The sequence below is a fragment of the Chelonia mydas genome, chromosome 3, assembly GCF_015237465.2.
Source record: "Chelonia mydas isolate rCheMyd1 chromosome 3, rCheMyd1.pri.v2, whole genome shotgun sequence".
Classification (NCBI taxonomy): Eukaryota; Metazoa; Chordata; order Testudines; family Cheloniidae; genus Chelonia; species Chelonia mydas.
Genome location: NC_057851.1, coordinates 189,898,101 through 189,910,120, shown reverse-complemented (window position 1 = coordinate 189,910,120; position 12,020 = coordinate 189,898,101). Strand labels below are relative to the sequence as shown.

The window sequence follows — 12,020 nt, the reverse complement described above, 5'->3', positions numbered from 1 at the left end:
AAGAGAGCAAAGACTCTAAAGAGATGACTTAAGAAAGCACAATTACAACACAGTTGATGAAAACTCAAGAAAGGAAGTGGAAGAATCTCCACACAGTCAGAAATATCACACATAAACAAGGCTAACAAGACCCACGTGAATTCGGGTCCCACTCGCTCAGGTTTGGGATGTGAAAGCAATGCCCCAGCTCAAGGTAGGGGCTGAAGGGTTACACGTGGTTGGATGTTGACATTCAAATGCATACAGCTGATAATCATAATCAAATGGCGTGAATGCCTAGTTTTACTATCAATCCAATTTCAGGAGCAAGCAAACCTGTCAGGAAAGCTGTATGTGGATCTGTGGACACAATATTGTGCACTGAGCCCATGAGCAGGTGGCCTATTTACCTGAAGGTTCACACCTGGGCCTTGGGGCGAGGCAACCCTGAGTTGGCATAAAAGGAGGAGCATGCTCTGGGACTAGCTGATGCCCCTTACACTCTATGGCAGCCAGAGAATAGCCACCCAATGTGATTATTGTTCACCTGGATGGGAATGATTTGCAATTTTATAATAAAATCAGGGCAAAGAAAAATTTGGAGCAGATCCAGGACTAATAAATTATTGTGAAATACTGCAGCAAAGAGCATTGTGGGGAGCTGCCAGGACTCCACAGGTTTACAAAGCCAGAAGGTGTGTAAATCGAAAAGGGGCTAAACTTGTAAGTGAACAGGGAGAATGAATAATCACCCATCAGAAAATATCATATGGGGTACCCACATTTTTACAGGTGATGGGGGTACAAATTGTGAATGGGGAGCAGATATATTTTTGGCCGATATTCAGTAGGGAATATTTAATTACCTGGAAACCCAGTCAAGGGTCAACCTGGAACCTCTTTGAGGCAAATATTTAGTATGGGTACTTGTTCGATAGGGGTAAGGGGCCCTGATAAACTGGATTTGGGGAAAGGCCCTTAACCCACACACACACAAAGAGGGTGGTAGAGTCCCAGCCAGGCTGGGACCAGAGAGGCAGGAATAATGGCAGCACTCTCAAATAGGTGAAAATGATTCAGGAAAGAATGACCTGCACTGTACAATTTATTGCCAAGTATTTCCCAGATAAGTTAATAAAGTTATGACCTAATTAAACCATGCCCCTTGCATCTTGTCTATCTTCCTGCATGGCTGAAACAATGCCCTAAGTCTGCAAGAAGTCACTTTTCAACCTGTAAGATGCTTCTTTTGTCCTGCCTTTTGCTTTCCTGGTCTATTTAGATTGTAGGCTTTTCAGGGCAGGGATTGTCTCCTGCTAAGCATATGTACAGCACCTAGAGCAATAGGACTGACTTCAGCTAAGGTCTGCAGTGTTGGCTGTAATAAAAATAAGTTACACTCAAAAACCCCAATATCAATAGAATGCCAAAGTTGCAAAGTTAATCACTGAAAGGTTCAAAAATACCTGTGCAACCTTAAGTCTGCCCCCTTGTGCCTATGCATTATGATACAGTCTTCAATTGGATAATCATATTTTTCCACAGGACTCCTGCATCATTCAATGGACAGAATGGACAGTGTTGAGTGAATGGGTACATTCCAATTTCTTTTTTTTAATCGCCATTCATTGTGTGGCCCCAGGTGTTATTTACTGCACATCTTTCAAACCTTGCACTAAATACTAAGTTAATAATTTATTCATGGATATTTCCACTTTATTATCTCCAAGAGTGAAACAAACAATGAATTTATCTTTACAACATCCCTGTAAGATAAGGGTCTACTGCTATCCCCATTTCACAGATGGGAAATGAAGGCACAGAGCAGTTAGGGGCAAAACTATCAAAAGTATTCACTAATTCTGGGTGCCCAACTTGTGAAACCTAGGGACTGATTTTTCAGAATACTTATTAGTTGTACAGCACTTTATTTATCCAAACCACAGTAGCAACAGACTTCAGTTGCAGTCATGAGCATTCAGCACTTCTGCAAACCTGGCCCCAGATGACTCAAGGTACTTGGAAAATGCAGAACATACAAACAGTGGCCAACTGAAAACTTAGTCCTTCCTTATCACCTAGGAAATCTGTGGCAGAAGCAGGGATAGAATCCAATTCAGCTTCCTTAACCTGAAGACTATCCTTTCTCTTTCTGCAATTCCCAGCCTCATTCACTACAGACTTTCCAATTTCTCCAACTAATGAGGCAGACAAGAGCCTCATTCACTACCCAACTTCAATTCAGTCCAAGAGCACAGTCCAGCCTGTGCACTGAATGAGGCAAAGGTCCTGATGAAAAAATAGTGTGTGATCATGTCATTAAAGACTGGATTATACCACAGGGAGAAGGGGGACAACTTAAGGTTGCATGGGAAATTTAATTATGGCTTTTTCTAACTTAAGAAATGGACTTTGCAACCTTAACATGATTTTAACACAGTTTTTTTAAAATGCAATTTCCTAATTTAAACAAAACTGAAAATAAATTCTTCTTGGGTAATAATATTGACCCCCAGTTTGGATCAGCACCAGCATCTGGATCTTTGGATCCACAGCACAGACCTCTACCACTTAAACTAATGGACTGACTGGCAGAAATAGCGCACTGGTATCTTATGTGGACCAGTCACTAGACGGGGATGAGACACTCACTTTCCCAGGGGGTGGCACAGTTATTTGCTGACAGCAGAGAAATGTACAAACTCAGAACTCATGGGTTCAATTCCAACTTTGGGAGGGGAGCGTGTTCCAACAGTTTTACACCATTCTTCCTCTGTGCCCCCAGCCTGTCTGTCCTCCTCTGCTCTTATCTAACCTCCCCATTCCCGAGCTCCTGCCCTCCTCCCCTTTTACTTCCCTCTCACCCCTCGCCCCTGAAAACTCCTCTTTCCCCCATTTCTTAGCCATGTGTATTTGAAACACATGCTTCTTCCTCCACACTGCCTTGGTGCCAGCACTGGGAGCATTGAGAGCACAGGAGAGAATCTCCTTCCTCTCACTTCTGCTGCCCATTGCCACAGCAACCCCAGGCAGCCAGGAAGAGCAGCTACAGGGAAAATTCTGCCCAGCCCCTGCAGCCCTGTGCTGGAACATGCTCAGTGCAGATGGAATCTTTGGACAATTTAGTTAAACTCTATTAACTCTCTGCTGAGTGTATGCAAATTTTTCTGTGGGATGAGGGGGGTTGTCTTATAAATTGGTTGAATTTGGCAATTTTTTGCAGGGATAGCAAGAGACATCCCTGACACCAGGTGACCTCTCCAGCCCATTCTTCTCCCACCTCCTCCCCCACCAAACAGCAAGTCACTGTTCCAACTGGAAGCCCCGGAGCTTCTCTATGCTTTGTTGTTTTGTTTTTAACATGCGCAAAATAATATATTCTTCTCTAAACTCATTCTTGACTAAACTACTTAAGCTGAAAGCATCAAAATAAATCAGAATGAACCAGTGTGGCAAAGACATAAGCAACTGAGAACAGGGGCTTATAATAGGAAGGGTTAGACAACCTTAACTATAGGTGGGGCTTCCAGTTCTGCCAAAGATAAATACTGAAAATACAGGCCTTTCTGTTCTCAATGTACGAAATGCTGTACTCACTGAATAGCTGGATTACCCATTTCCCAGAAGTATAATATATTTGTTCACAGCTCTGGCAAGAGTCAAGAAAGGACTTTACTAATAAGAACATGATTACGAAAAAACAGTGAGATAATGTTTGAAGGGTTTGAAATTTCGCGCATACCACATTGTCAGCTCCAATTCCCAATGGAAAAATTTCTCCAGGCAAGCTTCAGGTGAGCTGATGAATGAGACCAGGATATACAGCACTTATTAAGACAGAGAGTAGATGTTTGCATTTTCCCCGACAACCAATAAGCAACTCTGTCTGACTTGTTTGGACATCAAAAAATATAACCACATTCCTTTGCTTCTCTTCTCACCCCAACTCAATTAAATCTTTTTCTGGGTGACTGTAATAAAAAGTCTAGTTAGATTTATCAGGACAAAGAACATTCTTAAGACTGTAATCAACAATTAAATGAAGGCAAAACATATTGCTATGTAACATTTGCATTGCTTTTCAAGTTTTGGTTCTCCCAAGATTCTTTTTTAAAAACAATGTCACCAAGTAGGCTGCTAGAATACCAGTTGTGTTGGTGTTGTTGGTGATATGATGTAGTTTCCAGTGCACCAATCAGTAGGGCAGCTTCTGGGGCTTTTTGTTTTAGCATGGAGATAACTGATCTTGCACCCTTTGATAGGGTTTCCTTTGAAGAAAGCATGGTCTCATGGTTAGGAATAGGCAGATTTATCCATCCTTACTTGGAAATGTATCTTCTTCAAGATGTAGGGTCCTCAGATTCCACAAAGGATCTTCACTCTGAGTGCTGCTTAGTAGTCAGGAGAGACCTGTCTGTCATTGTCAGTGCCTTAGCCCAGGACTCAAATCACCTTAATAGCAACTCTTTGAGGCCGCCGCCATCTTGTTCTACCACACACTGGCACCGCTGGCTTTGAATGGTCAGTGGTGCTGATACCAATCTTCCAAACAGAAGATGTCTGTTCCTGGGCACAGAAGCTTCTGTCCAGGCCTGCTGCTACCCTCCACTGTGCTCGCAGCCAGCAGCAGAGGGGACTAGTACAACTGCAGAAGGGGCAGCTGCTCACAAGGGAGCAGGTGGAGCTGCCAGAGTATTTCTTCTACTCCTGACCTCCACACAGAGAGAAGCAGTAGCATCAGGAGCCATCAAAGGAGAAGCAGACCCAAAGAGCTATTACAGCAACAGCAGCTCAATACCTCTTGTGGTCAGGGAGGAGCTGCAGCTACCCCAAACAAAAAGTAGCCCAGAAAGTGGAGGGTCAGTCCACCCCACCACAGTGCAGCTCAACAAGGTAGAGACTCCAGTGCACTTTAGCAGGGGACTCATGATCCCAAGTTTTTTCTGCATAGGTGGTTTTTGGAAATATAGTCATGCTAGCTCAGAAGAACCTGCCGCTGAAAGGAGAGTTGAGAATCAGTAAATACCCATTTATTTTTAAATTAGCTTCTCTTTGTGTAGCAGTTTCCTTTATTCTTTAGGAAAGTTCAGCCATGGAGTTTGAGAGAGTGACAACAAGATAAGAAAACAGCAGAAGACAGAATCTTGCAAGGTGTTCAACTAAGAGAGGAAGAGCCGTTGAGTACAAGACCAGCCCAAATTCCTCCATGCAGTTTGATGGGGACACTGTTCCATGTAGCATCGATTCTTGACTGCTGGATTCTTAGCCAGTGCCTGAGGAAGAAAATTGAGCACCCCTCTGGATCATTGTGAAGGCCAAGAAGTTGAGAAGAAATACACATACAAAAGTGAAGAATTCAGAAATTGAATCTGACTGTTTATGGAGTGGGCAAATGGAAGTATCTTCATGTGGTGAAAACAAGCCTGAGTCAGTGCATCCCTTCAAAAGCAAAGCATTTGTTGTGGCTAAAAACAAAAAACAAAGCAAAACAAAAAATCAAAGAGGCAAACACGTCTGAAAATTTGCTGGCCCAAAGTATCTAACAGAAAAAATCCTTTTTTCATACAGCATGTAAAATTGTCAAATATCAGGGGGCTTTTGCAAATTTTCCCCACAAACGCTGATGTGCAAGAATTCAATGAACTCAACATGAACAAATTCTTCACTAAGAGTGTGTCCAGTCACCATGGACTAGGTTCTGCAGAAATGAAGTGTCATAAATATATAGAGGAGAAGACAGTTAAACTCTGATGATAGATAAGTCCACAACTTTAAGTAAGCTCTGAGTCTTGCTCAGGTACCCGAGAGAAGGGCGATGTCGGCCCACCTGCAGTGGATGATCGTTCGCAACAGCTCCAGCTTTCTCCACAAGCGGAGCAAACAAACCTACAGCACCAAGCCGAACAACCTGAAGGCCAGAAGCTCCTTCCACTACAATGGGCTGATCCATCGCAAGATGGTCGGCGTGGAGCCCGCGGCACATGGGAAGGAGATTGTGGTGGTGCTGAAGAAACGGGCAGACGAGCGCAAGGCAGCCACGAACTGTGAGAAGACTACCATTAACAAGAATGCCTGGGCTACGCTCAACAGCCTGCGTCACATCATCCGCAAGAACAACTACCGCAAGGATCTGTGCATGGCAGCTCTGCGCCGCACCAGCACTATCCTGTGGAGCCAGAAGCTGGTGGTGGTGGTGAAGAAGAGAACCCGGGCTACCAAGACAGTATGAATGGCTAGCATGTCCCAATAAAGGGTTCAAACCAAAAAAAAATAAAATAAAAATAAAAAAAACCGCTGATGAGAAGGCTCAATATCATTCATGGGTAAGCTATTCATCTGACTGACGGTTCAGCTACAGGATATAACTGAAGTCACAACTGCTATGCTGAAAATCTTCTGCAAAACAACTGGATCTCTTTTGCATCAAAAAGAGCACCCATGATAACTGTAGGGAAGAGGCGAGAGGGTACGAAATCCAGAATAGCTATCTGCCTCTTAACTCTCTAACCAGAACTCAAGTCTAGCACAGCTACTCTGAATTTATTGTTGGAGAGCAGCCAGAAACTTAACTGGAATGAGTCAACTACAGGAGTTCTTTGATAATTTATAGATCCTCTATCATTTGTCTTCCAAGGATAAGAATGAACTCACACTGAGCCCAGACTCCAGTAGATCAGCTGATCACCACTGACAAGATCTCGGATATATTCTGGGTTGGATCAACTCAGCTATCAAGGTTGTCTAGACCATCTACACTGTGCTCTGAACATTTCAGTGAAGCTGCCACAGACCAAGAAAACCAAATCCAAAATGTAATGACCTGAAAAACATCCTGAAACTCCGAGTTCCTGTATAACATAGCAATCATGTCAGCCACTGGATCAAACTTGGAGAGCTATTAGGACACCTGCAGAGAAATGACATAACATTACCAGAACACTCACAGATAGATATCCATGCAGATTTCTGTGTTTGCAGCGATGGGTAACCCATCAAGACCATATGCTGAAAAATGTAGAACAGGTGACTCACTGTATTTGGGGAATATTGAATTGCATCTTTGAAGATATGCACAAATTCTTGTGTGACAGTTTTCCAGGAGTTTGAAACACAGCTTGGAAACAAAGCTGATGTTCAAAAAGGTCTTCTGCACCCCAGCCTGTGATGTTCATGTTTACACCGCTGAATATTGACAAATGGACAATGCCATGAGCTACTGACATCTGAAGAGCTGGCCTCCTATTTATGATATACTCTGTGAGGATGTAAGTCTCTGCAAGACTTTCAATATTAGCATAACTATCAATACAAGGGTTCAGAATACAAGGACTGCAAACAGACTAAAACAACAGTAGCTACAATTCTCAGTGCCCCAGCTGAACGTGAGAGAGCATTTAGCAGTGATGTGATCTGGCGACAGCTTGGATGCCTGGAGGGAAGGACAGAGGTGGAACTAGATAAGACACCAAAGGTTGTGAGCATAGGTGAATAAAAGGACACTGGATTTATTGGCAATGGTTCTAAAGAAATTAAAAGGGGAGATGTCAAGTTCAATATCTGACCCGTTGAGTTTGAGACAGGACATCCACGAGGAGAAATCAGACAGACATGGTCATAGCAAGAGAGCCAAGACTGCAACAAGCACCTTACCACAAAAACGGGAGAAAATTAATGCCCTTGCAATCATTTAGTGACACTTGTCAAGACGAAAGCAGCAATTGCAAGAAAATTCAGTTGTGTCTAATTGTGATTGACAAGACAATTACAGCCAAAAACCGTTCCAAGAAAATGACTTTGACAAATTTGAGATTCCCATTAAAATGACAAGGCACCCATTAAAAAGGAAGAAACTGATTCACTGTGTCTTGTACCAAAGAAGCTGCTTTCCTCATTACCCATGTCTGTTAAAGACACTCTGTCTATATTGCATAATACTGTATATATTCCATCAAGTTTATGTCCTACTTTTATATGTTCACTGAGACTGAGTTCTTGTTCCCAAAATAATAGTAATTCTGAATTTTCTGCCTTTCTACATTTAAATTGCCAGCCATAGCAGAGCTTCGTTAGAAGCTTGCTATCTTTTGTGCTGAACAGGGAACACATCACTAATGCTATAGTAAAAAGAAAAGGAGGACTTGTGGCACCTTAGAGACTAACCAATTTATTTGAGCATAAGCTTTCATGAGCTACAGCTCACTTCATTGAATGCATAAAGTGGAAAATACAGTGAGGAGATTTATATACACACAGACCATGAAAAAATGGGTGTTTATCATACACACTGTAAGGAGAGTGATCACTTAAGATGAGCTATTACCAGCAGGAGAGTGCGGTGGGGGGAGAGAAAACCTTTTGAAGTGATAATCAAGGTGGGCCATTTCCAGCAGTTAACAAGAACGTCCGAGGAACAGTGGGGGGGGGGGGGGCGGGGGGGGGGGAGGAAATAAACAAGGGGAAATAGTTTTACTTTGTATAATGACTCAACCACTCCCAGTCTCTATTCAAGCCTAAGTTAATTGTATCCAATTTGCAAATGAATTCCAATTCAGCAGTTTCTCATTGGAGTCTGTTTTCGAAGATTTTTTTGCTGAAGAATAGTCACTTTTAGATCAGAAATCGAGTGACCAAAGAGATTGAAGTGTTCTCCAACTGGTTTATGAATGTTATAATTCTTGACATCTGATTTGTGTCCATTTATTCTTTTACACAGAGACTGCCCAGTTTGCCCAATGTACATCGCAGAGGGGCATTGCTGGCACATGATGGCATATCACATTGGTGGATGTGCAGGTGAACGAGCCTCTAACAGTGTGGCTGATGTGATTAGGCCCTATGATGGTGTAGCCTGAATAGATATATGGACACAGTTGGCAACGGGCTTTGTTGCAAGGATAGGTTCCTGGGTTAGTGGTTCTGTTGTGTGGTTGCTAGTGAGTATTTGCTTCAGGTTGGGGGGCTGTCTGTAAGCAAGGACTGGTCTGTCTCCCAAGATTTGTGAGAGTGATGGGTCGTCCTTCAGGATAGGTTGTAGATCCTTGATAATGCGTTGGAGAGGTTTTAGTTGGGGGCTGAAGGTGACGGCTAGTGGCGTTCTGTTATTTTCTTTGTTGGGTCTGTCCTGTAGTAGGTAACTTCTGGGTACTCTTCTGGCTCTATCAATCTGTTTCTTCACTTCAGCAGGTGGGTATTGTAGTTGTAAGAATGCTTGATAGAGATCTTGTAGGTGTTTGTCTCTGTCTGAGGGGTTGGAACAAATGCGGTTGTATCGTAGAGCTTGGCTGTAGACAATGGATCATGAGGTGCAGTCTGGGTGAAAGCTGGAGGCATGTAGGTAGGAATAGCGGTCGGTAGGTTTCCGGTATAGGGTGGTGTTTATGTGACCATCGCTTATTAGCACTGTAGTGTCCAGGAAGTGGTGAGTATTTTGTAATCTAAGAACCCAGTACTCTGAATGATGTGCTATAATGTGCTTTTATTAGAATGTTTTGGAAAATTAAAGAAAAATTGCCCTTTAAAAAGAAATATTAAAATATATAATCATTCACTATGAATTTTGATGTTTACATACATATATAATGAGTCTCTCATAAAACCACAAAATCACCACCAAATCCTCGTCTCCCAAATAACAGCGCAAAGCAATAAAACTATCCTCTCTTGCTAGTGGATTCAACTTCATTGTAAAAAGAGGTACGATAAACATACTTTACTCTTCTGGAAGAAACTAACTTCCATTATTCAAAGCCACAAAGAAAACCACAACTGAGAAGAAACTTCCTAATCAGATTTTTCTCTGTCTTAGTGCTTTAGGCCACATCACCCTCATCAATCAAGAAAACCCATTAAAGATTCTGCAGCTCCCAAGATCAGAAAATTGTTGTGAACAGCTTACTGTGAAATGCAGGTGCTGCGGCAGCAGCCCACGCAGGCATCAACAGCTCTCTGAAATGAATGTCAATTAAAAAGGCAGATGCAGAATGCAGAACTATCCAAATGAGCAAGTACTGGCATAATGAAGCTAAAATGATGGGAAATTAATGATGCTATTCCTTTCAAGAACACTGGAATTACAGGACCAGTTATACACTTACTTCCTGAGGAAACCACAATCCATCGGTAATCTTCCTGAAAACACCAGCCTAGCCACTATGGATGTAGAAGCCCTCTACACCAACATTCCACACAAAGGTGGACTACAAGCCGTCAGGAACAGTATCCCCGATAATGTCACGGCAAGCCTGGTGGCTGAACTTTGTGACTTTGTCCTCACCCATAACTATTTCACATTTGGGAAGAATGTATACCTTCAAATCAGTGGCACTGCTATGGGTACCCACATGGCCCCACAGTATGCCAACATTTTTATGGTTTACTTAGAATAACACTTCCTCAGCTCTCGTCCCCTAATGCCCCTCCGTTACTTATGCTACATTGATGACATCATCATCTGGACCCACGGAAAAGAAGCCCTTGAGGAATTCCACCACGATTTCAACAATTTCCATCCCACCATCAACCTCAGCCTGGACCAGTCCACACAAGAGATCCACTTCCTGGACACTACAGTGCTAATAAGTGATGGTCCCATAAACACCACCCTATACCGGAAACCTACTGACCACTATTCCTACCTACATGCCTCCAGCTTCCATCCAGACCACACCACACGATCCATCGTCTACAGCCAAGCTCTACGATATAACCGCATTTGCTCCAACCCCTCAGACAGAGACAAACACCTACAAGATCTCTATCAAGCATTCTTACAACTACAATACCCACCTGCTGAAATGAAGAAACAGATGGACAGAGCCAGAAGAGTGTACCCAGAAGTTACCTACTACAGGACAGGCCCAACAATGAAAATAACAGAACGCCACTAGCCATCACCTTCAGCCCCCAACTAAAACCTCTCCAGCGCATCATCAAGGATCTGCAACCTATCCTGAAGGACGACCCATTACTCTCACAGATCTTGGGAGACAGACCAGTCCTTGCTTACAGACAGCCCCCCAACCTGAAGCAAATACTCACTAGCAACCACACACCACACAACAGAACCACTAACCCAGGAACCTATCCTTACAACAAAGCCCGTTGCCAACTGTGTCCCCATATCTATTCAGGAGACACGATCATAGGGCCTAATCACATCGGCCACACTATCAGAGGCTCGTTCACCTGCACATCTACCAATGTGATATATGCCATCATGTGCCAGCAATGCCCCTCTGCCATGTACATTGGCCAAACTGGACAGTCTCTACATAAAAGAATAAATGGACACAAATCAGATATCAAGAATTAGAACATTCAAAAACCAGTCGGAGAACACTTCAATCTCTTTGGTCACTCGATTACAGACCTAAAAGTGGCAATTCTTCAACAAAAACAGACTCCAATGAGAGACTGCTGAATTGGAATTCATTTGCCAACTGGATACAATTAACTTAGGCTTGAATAAAGACTGGGAGTGGATGGGTCATTACACAAAGTAAAACTATTCCCCGCCCGCTCCCCCCCCCCCCCCACTGTTCCTCAGATGTTCTTGTCAACTACTGGAAATGGCCCACCTTGATTGTTACTACAAAAGGTCCCCCCCGCCCCCGCTCTCCTGCTGGTAATAGCTCACCTTACCTGATCACTCTCGTTATAGTGTGTATGGTAACCCCACTTTTTCATGTTCTCTGTGTATATAAATCTCCCCATTGTATTTTCCACTGAATGCATCCGATGAAGTGAGCTGTAGCTCACGAAAGCTTATGCTCTAATAAATTGGTTAGTCTCTAAGGTGCCACTAGTATTCACTTTCTTTTTACCATTATCCTAGTGACACCCAGAAGTGCCACAGCAAGTAACGTTCTGTGAGCACTTCCGTTATAAACCTTTAACAGATACAAATCATTATTCAGGAAATTTGGTCTTCGTTCATAGAATCAATTTAATAAGTTAAAATGTTTGATCTTTGACTTTGCACGGACAAAACTTCCATTGATTTCAATGTATGAAGTGTTGTAGCTGTGTTGGTCCCAGGTTAT

The 12,020-nt window shown here is 42.9% G+C and overlaps 2 protein-coding genes across 7 annotated transcripts in view; one reads left to right on the top strand and one right to left on the bottom strand.

Annotated features, from left to right (window-relative positions):
* The window catches only part of KIF16B (kinesin family member 16B), a 289,704-nt gene that overhangs the window by 197,428 nt on the left and 80,256 nt on the right, over positions 1-12,020 (bottom strand). The window lies entirely within an intron of this gene.
* Positions 5,773-6,572, top strand: LOC102933667 (60S ribosomal protein L28). The gene has a single exon (XM_007065680.3). It carries the CDS (start codon positions 5,795-5,797, stop codon positions 6,206-6,208), a length of 414 nt encoding a protein of 137 aa, XP_007065742.1. The 5' UTR covers positions 5,773-5,794; the 3' UTR covers positions 6,209-6,572.

Coding starts and splice junctions, on each gene's coding strand:
- LOC102933667 (XM_007065680.3), top strand. CDS start 5,795: ATGTCGGCCCACCTGCAGTGGATGATCGTTCGCAACAGCTCCAGCTTT.